The sequence below is a fragment of the Entelurus aequoreus genome, linkage group LG27 (assembly GCF_033978785.1).
Source record: "Entelurus aequoreus isolate RoL-2023_Sb linkage group LG27, RoL_Eaeq_v1.1, whole genome shotgun sequence".
NCBI lineage: Eukaryota > Metazoa > Chordata > Actinopteri > Syngnathiformes > Syngnathidae > Entelurus > Entelurus aequoreus.
In genome coordinates this window covers 101,499-119,635 of record NC_084757.1, presented here as the reverse complement: position 1 = coordinate 119,635, position 18,137 = coordinate 101,499, and the positions used below count along the sequence as shown (strand labels likewise).

The 18,137-nt window shown below is 34.2% G+C and overlaps 1 protein-coding gene across 6 annotated transcripts in view; it reads left to right on the top strand.

The window, feature by feature from the left end:
- LOC133644597 (ras-related protein Rab-6B-like) overlaps nt 1–18,137 on the top strand; it is a 52,792-nt gene that overhangs the window by 18,819 nt on the left and 15,836 nt on the right. For 4 of the 6 annotated variants that reach the window (XR_009824796.1, XR_009824798.1, XR_009824797.1 and 1 more), the window contains exons 3-8: nt 2,036–2,089; nt 2,239–2,344; nt 5,791–5,902; nt 12,003–12,096; nt 13,957–14,023; nt 16,439–16,813. Coding sequence is in view for 1 of the 6 variants with exons in the window: in XM_062039221.1 (XP_061895205.1) it covers nt 2,036–2,089; nt 2,239–2,344; nt 5,791–5,902; nt 12,003–12,096; nt 13,957–14,023; nt 16,439–16,503 (498 nt within the window). In the remaining 5 variants the exon portion in view is untranslated. Of the gene's footprint in view, nt 1–2,035; nt 2,090–2,238; nt 2,345–5,790; nt 5,903–12,002; nt 12,097–13,956; nt 14,024–16,438; nt 16,895–18,137 lie in introns of those variants that run through there. The other 2 variants (XR_009824795.1, XM_062039221.1) reach the window with 2 other exon arrangements.

Below are 18,137 nucleotides of genomic sequence, written 5' to 3'. Positions count from 1 at the left end.
ATGCTGCCGTCATGTCACTACCAGCACGTTTGATATAGCAGCTGCACAGCGTATTTAATTCATCATCGTGCAGAAAGACATCAGTCTCAGGGCTTCTTGTCTAAGTGTGCCTCAAACAGGCAAAATAACCAAGTGCTTGATCGTGACTTTGTCCAAACACACACTTATTGTCAGAGCAGAGCCCGTAAACCACTTTTCTTTTTAGCCAGATTTCCTCCTTTGGTCCGCGGCGGTTGCTGGCATCGCCACGGAAACCAGCGCGTGATCAAGCTGCTGATGTCCAAGCGGGCACCCTGCTGCGCTGCCTAACTTCCTGTAGACCGGGGGGCTGGGGGGGGGGGGGGGGGGGGCAAACCTCTTCCACTGAGGGCCGCACACTGAACAATCAAAGCACGCTGGGGCCATTTTGATATGTTTCATTTTTAAAACCAATACAATATGTAAATGTTTTCATCTTTCAGAATCAGAATCAGAAATACTTTATTAATCCCTGAGGGGAAATTAGGTGAGAAACAGGTAAATGCTGGGGGGGTGAGAAAAAAAAATTCAGTCTAAGCCTGGGCCCCTGACTGAGGCCAAGGAGAGAAAAAAACTCATAGCCATAGCACACATAAGCATGTGTGTAAGCGGGAAACATCAAAGAACACAAAGGACATTTGTCAGGTTCAAACACTGATGACATCTATTAAACAAGACAAGAAGCAAGGAATTAAACAGAGACAGAATTCAATTTGGCTCAATTGAGGAGAAACGCGTAGACCTGTACCCTTGCACAGTGTCCCACCACGCTCCGACGAAAGATTGTACGCCTCCTCTTTTATTTGGACTTTCCCTGATTACATGGCAACAGCTGTTTCTAAAGGAAGGGGGTCGTAAACAGCCGCTGCCTTTGGTCACAAAACAGTTCAAAGAAAAAGGTGCTTGGAGGGGAGTCAGGTCCTGCTTCCTCTCCGCTTTGTAGATCTCGGGTCAAGACAAAATCTTACAATACATCAAAGAAACCGACACCTTCATGTCACTTCCCATCCTACACAGTGGAGTTTTACAAGCCTTTTGCTTGGTAGGATCAATAGTTGGAAAATGACCAAATTTTTATGGTCAAATCAACGTCACAACCTGACATTGATTAAACGTCGTCAAAAAGCCTGTTGTTTCAACGTTATGTTTGAATTGCTCGACGTCAGGACCTAATTCAACAGTGTTGTTTCGATGTCTTGTGCCTGCTGGGAAGGAATGAGGAGGGGGCTACAAGAGTGTCTTATCTTGAAACAAAAAAACAGGCCAATGCTGTGAAGAGAAGCAATACAACACAAATCACACGAGGACTGATACTTCAACTAAAATTGTTGTTGGACAGGATATTACTAAAATGTTCATTTTGCCACAGCGGTTACTGTCAGGTTCAAACACTGATGACATCTTTCAAACAAGACAAGAAGCAAAGAATTAAACAGAGACAGAATTAAATTTGGCTCAATTGAGGAGAGACGTCTGGGCTGTACTCTTGCACAGTCTCCATCACGCTCTGGCGAAAGATTGTACGCCTCCTCTTTTATTTGGACTTCCCCTGATGACATGGCAACAGCTGTTTCTAAGGGACGGGGGTCGTAAACCGCCATCGCCTCTGATTAAAACAGTTCAAAGAAAAGGTCGTAAAACAGTTCAAAGAAAAGGTCCCTGGAGGGGAGTCGGGTCCTGCTTCCTCTTCGCTTTGTAGTTCTCGGGTCAAGACAGTATCTTTCTGTTGATTACAATACATGAAAAAAACAGATTACCTTCATGTTGCTTCCCATCCTACACAGTGGACTTTTTACAAGCCTTCTGCTTGGTAAGATTAAAGGCAGCTTTTGTCTGCTCGCCGGGAACTCATGGCAACACAAAGTTTTGTGATAACTTGGATACAATTATTCTGACAGTTACTGTCAGTGTTGTTTGAAAAAAGTGATCTGCTCAACGTGCACACTACAATTTATTGGACTGTTTCTTGCTTCACCACTGTTGACTTATTCACGGATGTCCTCCCTCCACTTACAAGGCAACCATCGGGATTGACTTCCTGTCGAAAACGATGTACCTGGAAGACCGAACGGTAAGACGCGTGTGTGTGTGTGTGTGTGTGTGTGTGTGTGTGTGTGTGTGTGTGTGTGTGTGTGTGTGTGTGTGTGTGTGTGTGTGTGTGTGTGTGTGTGTGTGTGTGACTAACTAACGTTGGCGTGTGTAACGTCTTCTGTCCGCCAGGTGAGGCTGCAGCTGTGGGACACGGCGGGACAAGAGCGCTTCAGGAGCCTGATCCCGAGCTACATACGAGACTCCACCGTGGCCGTGGTGGTCTACGACATCACAAGTACGGGTCACGCGCGCGCCTCGGCCTCAAGGTGGCGTTTGTGTTAACCACGGAAGTCTAGGCAGTGCGAGGTGCGGTTATCCTGACCATGTGACTAACATTTAATTAGCCAAGTGAAACCAGTCATACCCACTTTAGATGTGACCCACACTATAATGCCAAAAGTATTTGGCCACCCATCCAAATGATGAGAATCAGGTGTCACTTTAATCACTTGGCCCGGCCACAGGTAGGGATGATGATTGATAAGAAATGATCGAGTTCGAGCCCATTATCGAATCCTCTTATCGAACCGATTCCTTATGATTATCTTATCGAATCCAGATAGGTTGTTGTTGTATATGGAAAAAAACACATTTGGTTTAACAAAAGCTCACTTTCATTTTATAAGAAAAAACTAAAATAAAATAAATATTGACTCTTACCCCCCCTAAAAAAAAATATAAAAAAAATATTGACTGTTGTTACCCAAAGTATATTATGTGGGATTTTTCAGAAAAACAAATATATACAGTAACACAAAAACAACCTGTCTCTGTGATCACTATAGGTATATAAATAATAATATAGTGTTAAAAAAAATCAGTCCCTTGGGCACAAAACTGAAAATAATACAGCTCTCCAAAAAGTGCACTTCTGCTGCTATTGGAACATACTAACTACACACACAGGCAGACAGCTAACAAACAATCCAAGATGTCTAATAAAGTTCCAAAGCAGATTAATCCATTTAGGCTCTTTATTGTTGTTGATCTTGCTTTGTATTTTCCTATCTTTACTTTTGTCTTGCACTGGACTGTTTTTTTAATTTTTTTTAAACTGAAATACACACAATGACAAATGTATAAGCTATGTGATTCAATTAACATACTGAAATGTAATACACAATATGTAAATATTAGCTTCACACAAATATACAGTACTATCAGCAAACAAATACTTCTGAGTGTTGAAACTATTTCGATGGTGGAAATACACGACTGGCAGCCATTTTAAGTCCTCAAAACATCCATTGAAACAGTGCACAAAAATCGTTTTTCAATAAACATCTTACTATCAAACTGTAACCACTTTCCACCTTAATATTGAGTTACATAAACAAGTTAAACAGTTTACTTACAGACTTATCTTTTCCAAGGCTTGTAAGAGCTAACACAACTTGTCTACTTCTCAATTGTCTCATGAACTGAACAGACGTCGCCAACCCGGAAGTGCCCAAACTAATGACGCGTAGTATTTTCGTATCGCCACAAGGTGTCAGTAAGAGTCTAAAATCAAATGGGCATAACATTGCCCATTTGGGATTCGTTCCCAGGGATTCGAATAAAGAACCAACTCTTTTTCTTTACTATAGTGGCCTCGATAACGGGAACCGGTTCTCAAAAAGGGATTCGAGTCCATGGAATTGGTTCTTTTCTTATCGAACAACCGGGAGAACCGGTTTCGAACATCATCCCTAGCCACTGGTGTATAAAATCAAGCACTTAGGCATGGAGACTAGAGATGTCCGATATTCTAATATTGTCCACTTCTTAATTACCGATTCCGATATCAACCGATACCGATATATACAGTCGTGGAATTAACACATTATTATGCCTAATTTTGTTGTGATGCCCCGCTGGATGCATTAAACAATGTAACAAGGTTTTCCAAAATAAATCAACTCAAGTTATGGAAAAAAATGCCAACATGGCACTGCCATATTTATTATTGAAGTCACAAAGCGCATTTTTTTTTTTTTTTTAAATGCCTCAAAACAGCAGCTTGGAATTTGGGACATGCTCTCCCTGAGATAATCCTGATGCCCACTACAACTATGGGAAATACTACCGTATTTTTCGGACTATAAATCGCAGTTTTTTTCATAGTTTGGCCGGGGGTGCGACTTATACTCGGGAGCGACTTATGTGTGAAATTATTAACACATTAGCGTAAAATATGAAATAATATTATTGATCTCATTCACGTAAGAGACTAGACGTACAAGATTTCATGGGATTTAGCGATTAGGAGTGACAGATTGTTTGGTAAACGTATAGCATGTTCTATATGTTATAGTTATTGGAATTACTCTTACCATAATACGTTACGTTAACATACCAGGCACGTTCTCAGTTGGTTATTTATGCCTCATATAACGTACACTTATTCAGCCTGTTGTTCACTATTCTTTATGTATTTTAAATTGCCTTTCAAATGTCTATTCTTGGTGTTGGATTTTATCAAATAAATGTCCCCAAAAAATGTGCGACTTATATATGTTTTTTTCCTTCTTTATTGTGCATTTTCTGCCAGTGCGACTTATACTCCGAAAAATACGTTATACTTTGACTTTCACAAAGTGCATTATCTTTTTTTTAAACATGCCTCAAAACAACAGCAACAAAAACAATGAAGGCACACAGCTTCAGTCCAGAGTATACTAGAGTTATAAAGTAAACAATAACATAGTCCTCCTTTAGTGCCTGGTAGACTGTATAACAGGAAATTATAAACTGGGCTCAATGTGCCCTGCTCTAACGTATTTGTATGAGTAACACAAATGTTCTGCAAGCTGGTGGTGAGTGCTTGAAGTGGCCTAGCAGTCAGCCAGAGCTTCTGAAATGCTGCGTTACGACACGGGTGGTTTTTGTTGTATTTTTGTTTTTTCTCGGCGGAGTCTTCAAGCGACAACTGTGTGGTACTACTTTTTTTTGCTGTTTGATTGTCATCCATCTTCCGCTTGTATTCATCGTGTATCTCCTTATGATTCTTGAAGAGGTGGGAGATCAAATTTCTCGTATTAAAGGAAGACGCCTTGGTTCCTCCTCGCATAACCAACTTTTTGCAGTCATTGCAAATTGCCAGTTTTATTTTATTTATTTTTATTTTTTTATTTTTATTTTTTTTTGTCCTGTCCAGCTTCTTTTGCCAGTTTTTTATCCGTCAGAGACACTTTAAAATAATCCCAAACCATGTCGTTAGTCAGTCACCGAGCTCGCCGGCTTGTTAGCCACGGCTACAGCACCGGCAACAACACACACTTGTTGTTGTTATGCTCCGCTCGCGGCGGTTTGATGAGGTCATCAAGCGTCGCCAGTAAACCTCTCATGCTGCAACTCCTGTGTTGTGTGTGGGAGAGGGGAGAGGGGAGGGGCTGCTGACTGGGAGACGCAACTGCTCTGTACTTCTCCCTACGTCCGTGTACCGCTCTGTACAGCGGCGATACTGATAATTTCCGATATTACATTTTAAAGCATTTATCGGACGATAATATCGGCAGTCCGATATTATCGGACATCTCTAATGGAGACTGTTTCGAAGTTGTCTTTGTCTTCTTATCCTCTGGCAGACCAGCTGCTTGTGCGGTGTGTTCAGCAGCATCACCACGCCGTCTAGTGTACGACGAGCTCCAGTCCCATCATTATTCGCCACAAAGCTGACTGTCGGCCTTACCTCCACAGACGTGAACTCCTTCCAGCAGACGTCCAAGTGGATCGAAGACGTGAGAACAGAGAGAGGAAATGATGTCATCATCATGCTGGTGGGCAATAAAACAGACCTGGCAGATAAGAGGTGAGTAGGAAACCCTCCTGGACACATTTTGGCATTTTATTAGAATGGATTACGAAGAGCTGCCTGCTCCTTTTTTATTGTGACTGCAGCCGTTAACATGAATAATTCCCAGTCTTTTTATGTTCGCTGTCAGCCTACTTCCTGTCTTTGGAACAGTGACAAATACTTTGCTTATCTGGTAGTTAGAGATATTCATTTGGGGGTGACAGCACAGCTATAATTCACTGCGGCATGCACAGGAGCGTACGGAAGGATGGTGTGCGTCCATTATGCAACGACGATGAGCACAGGTCGGCGTGGCTTCAGTGGCAGCACACACGCCCGCGTCTGGAAATAGCACCCATCAGGTGGTGCCGTTATGTAAAAATAGTTATTTTCTGCGTGTGGCGTGGTTGTGTGCCAAGATGCCAAGAGCATCACTTAAGTCTGGGGTGTGCAGCTAATGTTTTAACTAGAGATGTCCGATAATATCGCCCCATCTTTGTTTGTGAATGACTGAGCATTTCATGGAATCTACTTTTATACCCAATCATGGCACCCACCTGTTCCCAATTTGCCTGTTCACCTGTGGGATGTTCCAAATAAGTGTTTGATGAGCATTCCTCAACTTTATCAGTATTTATTGCCACCTTTCCCAACTTCTTTGTCACGTGTTGCTGGCATCAAATTCTAAAGTTAATGATTATTTGCAAAAAAAAAAAGTTTATCAGTTTGAACATCAAATATGTTGTCTTTGTAGCATATTCAACTGAATATGGGTTGAAAATTATTTGCAAATCATTGTATTGCGTTTATATTTACATCTAACACAATTTCCCAACTCATGGAAATGGGGTTTGTATAAAGACAAGTCTATTATACAGCATTATTCACATGTGAATAAAATAAAATACGGTCTATTATACAGCATTATTCACATGTGAATAATATAAATACAGTCTATTATACAGCATTATTCACATGTGATAAATATAAATACAGTCTATTATACAGCATTATTCACATGTTAATAATATACTGTAAATACAGTCTATTATACAGCATTATTCACATGTGAATAATATAAATAGTCTATTATACAGCATTATTCACATGTGAATAATATAAATACAGTCTATTATACAGCATTATTCACATGTGAATAATTTAAATACAGTCTATTATACAGCATTATTCACATGTGAATAATATAAATACAGTATATTATACAGCATTATTCACATGTGAATTACATAAATAGTCTATTGTACAGCATTATTCACATGTGAATAATATAAATACAGTCTATTATACAGCATTATTCACATGTGAATAATATAAATACAGTCTTTTATACAGCATTATTCACATGTGAATAATATAAATACAGTCTATTATACAGCATTATTCACATGTGAATAACATAAATACAGTCTATTATACAGCATTATTCACATGTGAATTACATAAATAGTCTATTATACAGCATTATTCACATGTGGATTACATAAATAGTCTATTATACAGCATTATTCACATGTGAATAATATAAATACAGTCTATTATACAGCATTATTCACATGTGAATAATATAAATACAGTCTATTATACAGCATTATTCACATGTGAATAATATAAATACAGTCTATTATAAAGCATTATTCACGTGTAAATAATATAAATACAGTCTATTATACAGCATTATTCACATGTGAATAATATAAATACAGTCTATTATACAGCAGTATTCACATGTGAATAACATAAATACAGTCTATTATACAGCATTATTCACATGTGAATTACATAAATAGTCTATTATACAGCATTATTCACATGTGAATAATATAAATACAGTCTATTATACAGCATTATTCACATGTGAATAACATAAATACAGTCTATTATACAGCATTATTCACATGTGAATAATATAAATACAGTCTATTATACAGCATTATTCACATGTGAATAACATAAATACAGTCTATTATACAGCATTATTCACATGTGAATAACATAAATACAGTCTATTATACAGCATTATTCACATGTGAATAATATACTGTAAATACAGTCTATTATACAGCATTATTCACATGTGAATAATATAAATACAGTCTATTACACAGCATTATTCACATGTGAATAATTTAAATACAGTCTATTATACAGCATTATTCACATGTAAATAATATAAATACAGTCTATTATACAGCATTATTCACATGTGAATAATATAAATACAGTCTATTACACAGCATTATTCACATGTGAATAACATAAATACGGTTTATTATACAGCATTATTCACATGTGAATAACATAAATACAGTCTATTATACAGCATTATTCACATGTGAATTACATAAATAGTCTATTATACAGCATTATTCACATGTGAATAATATAAATACAGTCTATTATACAGCATTATTCACATGTGAATAACATAAATACAGTCTATTATACAGCATTATTCACATGTGAATAATATAAATACAGTCTATTATACAGCATTATTCACATGTGAATTACATAAATAGTCTATTATACAGCATTATTCACATGTGAATAATATAAATACAGTCTATTATACAGCATTATTCACATGTGAATAAAATAAAATACGGTCTATTATACAGCATTATTCACATGTGAATAATATAAATACAGTCTATTATACAGCATTATTCACATGTGAATTACATAAATAGTCTATTATACAGCATTATTCACATGTGAATAATATAAATACAGTCTATTATACAGCATTATTCACATGTGAATAACATAAATACAGTCTATTATACAGCATTATTCACATGTGAATAATATAAATACAGTCTATTATACAGCATTATTCACATGTGAATTACATAAATAGTCTATTATACAGCATTATTCACATGTGAATAATATAAATACAGTCTATTATACAGCATTATTCACATGTGAATAAAATAAAATACGGTCTATTATACAGCATTATTCACATGTGAATAATATAAATACAGTCTATTATACAGCATTATTCACATGTGATAAATATAAATACAGTCTATTATACAGCATTATTCACATGTTAATAATATACTGTAAATACAGTCTATTATACAGCATTATTCACATGTGAATAATATAAATACAGTCTATTATACAGCATTATTCACATGTGAATAATTTAAATACAGTCTATTATACAGCATTATTCACGTGTAAATAATATAAATACATTCTATTATACAGCATTATTCACATGTGAATAATATAAATACAGTCTATTATACAGCAGTATTCACATGTGAATAACATAAATACAGTCTATTATACAGCATTATTCACATGTGAATTACATAAATAGTCTATTATACAGCATTATTCACATGTGAATAATATAAATACAGTCTATTATACAGCATTATTCACATGTGAATAACATAAATACAGTCTATTATACAGCATTATTCACATGTGAATAATATAAATACAGTCTATTATACAGCATTATTCACATGTGAATAACATAAATACAGTCTATTATACAGCATTATTCACATGTGAATAACATAAATACAGTCTATTATACAGCATTATTCACATGTGAATAATATACTGTAAATACAGTCTATTATACAGCATTATTCACATGTGAATAATATAAACAGTCTATTATACAGCATTATTCACATGTGAATAATATAAATACAGTCTATTACACAGCATTATTCACATGTGAATAATTTAAATACAGTCTATTATACAGCATTATTCACATGTAAATAATATAAATACAGTCTATTATACAGCATTATTCACATGTGAATAATATAAATACAGTCTATTACACAGCATTATTCACATGTGAATAATTTAAATACAGTCTATTATACAGCATTATTCACATGTAAATAATATAAATACAGTCTATTATACAGCATTATTCACATGTGAATAATATAAATACAGTCTATTATACAGCATTATTCACATGTGAATAATTTAAATACAGTCTATTATACAGCATTATTCACGTGTAAATAATATAAATACAGTCTATTATACAGCATTATTCACATGTGAATAATTTAAATACAGTCTATTATACAGCATTATTCACATGTAAATAATATAAATACAGTCTATTATACAGCATTATTCACATGTGAATAATATAAATACAGTCTATTATACAGCATTATTCACATGTGAATAATTTAAATACAGTCTATTATACAGCATTATTCACGTGTAAATAATATAAATACAGTCTATTATACAGCATTATTCACATGTGAATAATTTAAATACAGTCTATTATACAGCATTATTCACATGTAAATAATATAAATACAGTCTATTATACAGCATTATTCACATGTGAATAATATAAATACAGTCTATTACACAGCATTATTCACATGTGAATAATATAAATACAGTCTATTATACAGCATTATTCACATGTGAATAATATAAATACAGTCTATTATACAGCATTATTCACATGTGAATAATTTAAATAGTCTATTATACAGCATTATTCACGTGTAAATAATATAAATACAGTCTATTATACAGCATTATTCACATGTGAATAATATAAATACAGTCTATTATACAGCATTATTCACATGTAAATAATATAAATACAGTCTATTATACAGCATTATTCACATGTGAATAATATAAATACAGTCTATTACACAGCATTATTCACATGTGAATAATATAAATACAGTCTATTATACAGCATTATTCACATGTGAATAATATAAATACAGTCTATTATACAGCATTATTCACATGTGAATAATTTAAATAGTCTATTATACAGCATTATTCACGTGTAAATAATATAAATACAGTCTATTATACAGCATTATTCACATGTGAATAATATAAATACAGTCTATTATACAGCATTATTCACATGTAAATAATATAAATACAGTCTATTATACAGCATTATTCACATGTGAATAATATAAATAGTTTATTATACAGCATTATTCACATGTGAATAACATAAATACAGTCTATTATACAGCATTATTCACATGTGAATTACATAAATAGTCTATTATACAGCATTATTCACAAGTGAATAATATAAATACAGTCTATTATACAGCATTATTCACATGTGAATAATATAAATACAGTCTATTATACAGCATTATTCACATGTGAATAACATAAATACAGTCTATTATACAGCATTATTCACATGTGAATAACATAAATACAGTCTATTGTACAGCATTATTCACATGTGAATAATATAAATACAGTCTATTATACAGCATTATTCACATGTGAATAACATAAATACAGTCTATTATACAGCATTATTCACATGTGAATAATATACTGTAAATACAGTCTATTATACAGCATTATTCACATGTGAATAATATAAATACAGTCTATTATACAGCATTATTCACATGTGAATAATATAAATACAGTCTATTAAACAGCATTATTCACATGTGAATAATTTAAATACAGTCTATTATACAGCATTATTCACATGTAAATAATATAAATACAGTCTATTATACAGCATTATTCACATGTAAATAATATAAATACAGTCTATTATACAGCATTATTCACATGTGAATAACATAAATACGGTTTATTATACAGCATTATTCACATGTGAATAACATAAATACAGTCTATTATACAGCATTATTCACATGTGAATAACATAAATACAGTCTATTATACAGCATTATTCACATGTGAATAACATAAATACAGTCTATTATACAGCATTATTCACATGTGAATAACATAAATACAGTCTATTATACAGCATTATTCACATGTGAATAACATAAATACAGTCTATTATACAGCAATATTCACATGTGAATAATATAAAGACAGTCTATTCTACATTTAAGTACTGTCAAAAAGCAACATATGCATTATACAGTCTGATGGCTTTCGGTATGAAGGACTTCCTGTGTCGTTCCGTGTTGCATTTTGTAGAAATGCAAATAGAAATCCTCCATTTCAGGGTCAAACTTGGTATGATCATAACACCTTCTTAGCTGTGCAGGTTGGTTGAGGATGACCATGATGATGCTCCTTGCTGTACTGGCAGGCACATCACCATTGAGGAAGGCGAGCAGCGGGCTAAAGAGCTGAGCGTCATGTTCATAGAGACCAGCGCCAAGACAGGTTTCAACGTCAAACAGGTAGGAGAGCAGCTCCCATATTTTTCACCCCATCTTAATATCACATTCATCTTTATCTATTGATGCGGGAATTTAGGGGTATTGTGGCCAAACAGCTCAGTTTTTGTTTCATCCGACCACAGAACTTTCCTCCACAATACCCAGCAATATGTTTTAGAGGAGAAAAGGTCAGGCTTTTAATCCCAGGAACACCATCCCTACCGTCAAGCATGGTGGTGGTAGTATTATGCTCTGGGCCTGTTTTGATGAATGTTTTTTGTGACCAACAAGTATGTGCTCCAATCACTCTATCACAAAAAAATAAGAGTTGTACAAATGATTGGAAACTCAAGACAGCCATGACATTATGTTCTTTACAAGTGTATGTAAACTTTTGACCACCACTGTAGATGTCATGTATAAGGATGTCCTTATCTGATATTGATATCGGTCCGATATCAGCAACAAAAACATGTATTAAATGGTATCGGCTTGCATGTAAAATATCCAATACAAGCAGTCCGGCAGCGTGGTTACTTGCCTGAATGTCCGCCAATAAACACACCAGGTTGGTCTTTTCTTCTATTTTAGTCAAGTAAAAAAGGTAAGCATGCTAGGCTATAGGCTACTAAGAGCCAGCAGCTACACAACAGCTAAGCACACTAAATGAAACAATATTGCAGTCTAAAACCAGACATCTGTCAATTTACACAAGTATCAAATAAGTATTACTTACACATACAAAGTCTCCACGGCAGTATTAGAAAGTACCCAGTAACAAACGTGTCCGCATGACTGCATCATGAGCTTAACGTCCTAAATAATTGTGGCCACTAAGTGTCACCAAAAACTTCCACCCAAAGATTAGTGTTTTCCATACCCAACATTATCATCTAAGTCATTTCACTTGATTCAATATTTTCTAACATTGCACACCACAAACTATTACAATTATGGACAATTATTAGTGCTGATATCGGCTCGGATTATTATCGGTATCAGCCAATACTCAAGGCTCAAATATCGAATTGGTATCGGAAGTAAAAGAAGTTGTATGGGAGCCACCGAGTCATGTATCTGTCAGGTTCAAACACTGATGACCTCTATTAAACAGACAAGAAGCTAGGAATTAAACAGACAGAATTCACTTTAGCTAATTGAGGAGAAACTTCTTGGCTGTACTCTTTGCACAGTCTTCCAAAACACGCCTCCTCTTTTATTTGGACTTTCCCTGATTACATGGCAACAGCTGTTTCTAAAGGAAGGGGGTCGTAAACAGCCGTTACCCTTGGTCACAAAACAGTTCAAAGAAAAGGTGCCTGGAGTTTGCGTCAGGTCCTGCTTCCTCTCCGCTTTGTAGATCTCGGGTCAAGACAAGATCTTCCTGTGGATTACAATATATCAAAGAAACCGACACCTTCATGTCGCTTCCCATCCTACACAGTGGAGTTTTACAAGCCTTCTGCTTGGTAGGATCAAAGACAGCTTTTGTCCCCTCACCGGGAACTCATGACAACACAAAGTTTTGTGATAACTTGGATACAATTATTCTGACAGTATCACATACGACAACGTAACATTATCGGACAGCAGGACACAAACGTTAGCAACACTAGCATAGCTATGTGAGCTACATGCTAACATTACATGTTAACGTCACGTGACGCGAGCATATTCACTGATGAGAAACAAAAGGATCAAACTTATATCTCCCATGTCTGGAACTGGATAGTTGGCAGGGCTCCATTTTAAGATGTATAGCAAAGCCTGCTTATTTAGTTTATTTGTTTTACTAAGTGGTAGACAGAGGCTTCCTCGTCCTCGTGCGGAGTGACATGAAATAAAAAGAAAACTTGAGCATGCTTCCTCTTCTTTTTGCAGTTGTTTCGCCGCGTGGCCGCCGCTCTCCCCGGGATGGAAAGTATGCAGGAGAGCAGCAAAGAAGGAAGTATCCTTTCACACCTTCACCGTCTATTCAATGTGGTAAAAAAGACCAATTCATAATGACTGAGGCTGTTTTTTTCTCACTGGATCTGGGATGTGATATATATATATATATATATATATATATATATATATATATATATATATATATATATATATATATATATATATATATATATATATATATATATATATATATATATATATATATATATATTCTAATAATTTTTTTCCAATAAGCATTGTTAAATATTGGTAATCGGTCTTTCCTATTCAGTGGTTCTTAAAAGGTTTTACTTTATTTTTATTTTTTAATACATATTTAAACCAATACTGGTTTTGCATATTTTGTTAACCTCCTTACAAAGGTATGAACAGTACAGTTTATGATAACTAAAATATATATATATAAATTAGAAAACACACCATTAAGTAAAATTTATAAATTCATTTGTAATACATTTAATGAAATTTGTTTAATACATTTTAGTCTTTTTTTTTTTTACTGTATAACGGATAAACCACAGAAACCTTGACTATATACACACACACATATATATATATATATATATATATATATATATATATATATATATATATATATATATATACATGTTAGGTCAGGAAAAAACACAGAGGCTATGTCATCCCTACAAGCCTGTTTCGCAGGTTTCCATGCTCGTCAGGGGATTTGATCAAATCTGACCTATTCAAGTCTCCAGTTAAAACACATTTTTAAATATTTTTTGGGGAAATATTGCTTGTTTACTTTAACAAAAAGGGCATTAAACATAAAAATAATAAATATAATAATATAACCTGAAAGTTGATTGAGAGATTCAAGCATTGAAAGTGGAAAAAAAAATGAAGTAAGACTTATTTTTAACACTCTTATAAAAGGGTCTTTTTGCATCCCAAAGATATTTTAGTGTAATTTTTTTTTTTAAACTGTCATTGTTCAAAAAATACTTACAAATCAAAATCAATGTAATCAATTATTGACCTAAGGGTCCAATTACTTAATGCTCGTCAGGGGATTTTATAAAAATCCCCTGACGAGCAGGGAAACCTGCGAGACAGGCTTGTAGGGATGGTATAGCCCAGGGGTCACCAACGCGGTGCCCGCGGGCACCAGGTAGCCCGTAAGGACCAGATGAGTAGCCCGCTGGCCTGTTCTAAAAATAGCTCAAATAGCAGCACTTACCAGTGAGCTGCCTCTATTTTTTAAATTTTATTTATTTACTCGCTTTGCCCGACATTTTTAATTCTAAGAAAGACAAAACTCAAATAGAATTTGAAAATCCAAGAAAATATTTTAAAGACTTCGTCTTCACCTGTTTGAATAAATTCATAAATTTTTTTTACTTTGCTTCTTATAACTTTCAGAAAGACAATTTTAGAGAAAAAATACAACCTTAAAAATGATTTTAGGATTTTTAAACACATATACCTTTTTACCTTTTAAATTCCTTCCTCTTCTTTCCTGACAATTTAAATCAATGTTCAAGTAAATTTATTTTTTTTATTGTAAAGAATAATAAATAAGTTTTAATTTAATTCTTCATTTTAGCTTCTGTTTTTTCGACAAAGAATATTTGTGAAATATTTCTTCAAACTTATTATGATTAAAATTCAAAAAAATTATTCTGGCAAATCTAGAAAATCTGTAGAATCACATTTAAATCTTATTTCAAAGTCTTTTGAATTTCTTTTAAAATGTTTGTTCTGGAAAATCTAGAAGAAATAATGATTTGTCTTTGTTAGAAATATAGCTTGGTCCAATTTGTTATATATTCTAACAAAGTGTAGATTGGATTTTAACCTATTTAAAACGTGTCATTAAAATTCTAAAATTAATCTTAATCAGGAAAAATTACTGATGATGTTCCATAAATTATTTTTATATTTTTTTCAAAAAGATTCGAATTAGCTAGTTTTTCTATTCTTTGTTTAGGTTGAATTTTGAATTTTAAAGAGTCGAAATTGAAGATAAACTGTTTCAAAATTTAATTGTAATTTTTTTCGTGTTTTCTCCTCTTTTAAACCGTTCAATTAAGTGTAAGTATCATTAATTATTAATAATAATATAGAGTTAAAGGTAAATTGAGCAAATTGGCTATTTCTGGCAATTTATTTAAGTGTGTATCAAACTGGTAGCCCTTCGCATTAATCACTACCCAAGAAGTAGCTCTTGGTTTCAAAAAGGTTGGTGACCCCTGGTATAGCCTCTGTGTTTTTTACATTTATATATATCTATATATAGATAAATATATATACATTTTAAATGAATGTATATTTAATAATGTTTACCTATCTATATACAGATGTGAAACAGCACCATCTGGTGGTAGACAAAGGGTATAACCATTCCAGTAACTGCCTGTAATTACAGTCACACTTCCTTAATTGCCTCGTGCAGTGATCGACATCAAGTTGGACAAACCGCAGGAGCCGCAGACGAGCGAGGCGGGCTGCTCGTGTTAATCGTGGCCACGTCCGCTTCCACCTCCCCCCGTGCTTCTTACATCTTCACTTCCTTTTGGTTTGAAGGCCTCCTCCTGGTCCCCGACTGCTGGTCAGTGTTGACAGAGAAAGCAATGTGACCGTGAAGCTGCCAAAAAGAGTCCAAACACCACGATGATGATCTAACTGGCCAGATCCCCCGCTTTGTTTTTGTATTTTTGATAATGTTGTTTGAGATCCAGGATGACCCCGCCTCCCTTGTTAGCGTCCTGGGAAGTCCACCACTCAGCCTTTTAGATCAAGTATCCATGCATGCTTCTGTCTGTGTCAGGTAACATCACACACACACACACACACACACACACACACACACACACACACACACACACACACACACACACACACACACACACTATTGTATTTCTTGCCTTCTTGAGACCTGAGAAAAATGCCTCCCTCTTTAGGACCAGCCTTTCTAGATATATAAAGATGTGTATTTACAACATTTATAATATATACATACTATGCAAATATAAAAAAGCTTGTTGTGAAAAATGAGTTGGAAGAAAAAGGTCACAATGTCACAAGAAAAAATTTGGCAGCGTTATAATAAAAGTCGTAATTTTACTCAACGCAAGTCAAAATGTTACAAGAAAAACCGAACATGTGTGCAATATTATGATAAAAGTTGGAATTGTACTCAATAACAGTCGCAATTTTACAAGAAAGCTTAAAATTTGGGCAATTTTATGAAAAGAGTCGTCATTTTACTTGACAAAAGTCACAATTTTATAAGAAAACTTTTGGCAATATATTAATAATAATCGGAATTTTACTTGGCAAAATAATGACAAGAGTCATAATTTTACTCAAAAAATGTCACTATACACAACAACAAAATTGGCAATATTGTGATAAAAGCCGGAATTTGATGACAAATGTCACCATTTTGCATTGAAAAGTATTACTTTTACATAAAAAAGTAATAATTTTACCAGAAAATAGTGCAATATTACAGAAACAGAAAGAATATGAGAAATAGTTCCCAATTTCATAAGAAAAAGTCGACACATTGTGAGAAAAAGACTGCTTTTAGGTAAAAAAAAAAAGTTGAATTTTTTGTTTGTAATTTGGTTTTAATTTTCATTAAGTTATTATAGTATGTCTCTATATACATTTTTTTAAAAATAATTTGTGGCCAAAGGGGGCGCATTTCAATTTCTTACACACACTTATTTCATATGTTGACCATTTTGTTGAATTTTGTGTTATTGGTTTTTAATCTTCTTTATTTACTTTGTTATTACAGTATGTCTCCATATACATATTTATTTATTTATTTTATAATTTGTGGCCAGAGGGGGCGCGTTTCAATTTCTTACAAACACTTGTTATTTCATATGTTGACCAGAGGGGGAGCACTTTTAAAAGCGACACACAGTCAATGTGAAAAATCCCTCCTTTTTGGGACCACCCTCATTTTGATAGATGTCACCACAAATGAGACATTGTCTATTAGATGCAATGTTATTGATTTATGTCATCACTTGTTCACACCTCCTCATATGGAAGGTACTTTTCCTTCTTCATGTCTCAAGGAGGGTAGAAATACAGGAACACACACACACACACACACCAGTGTGTTACCTTGTGTA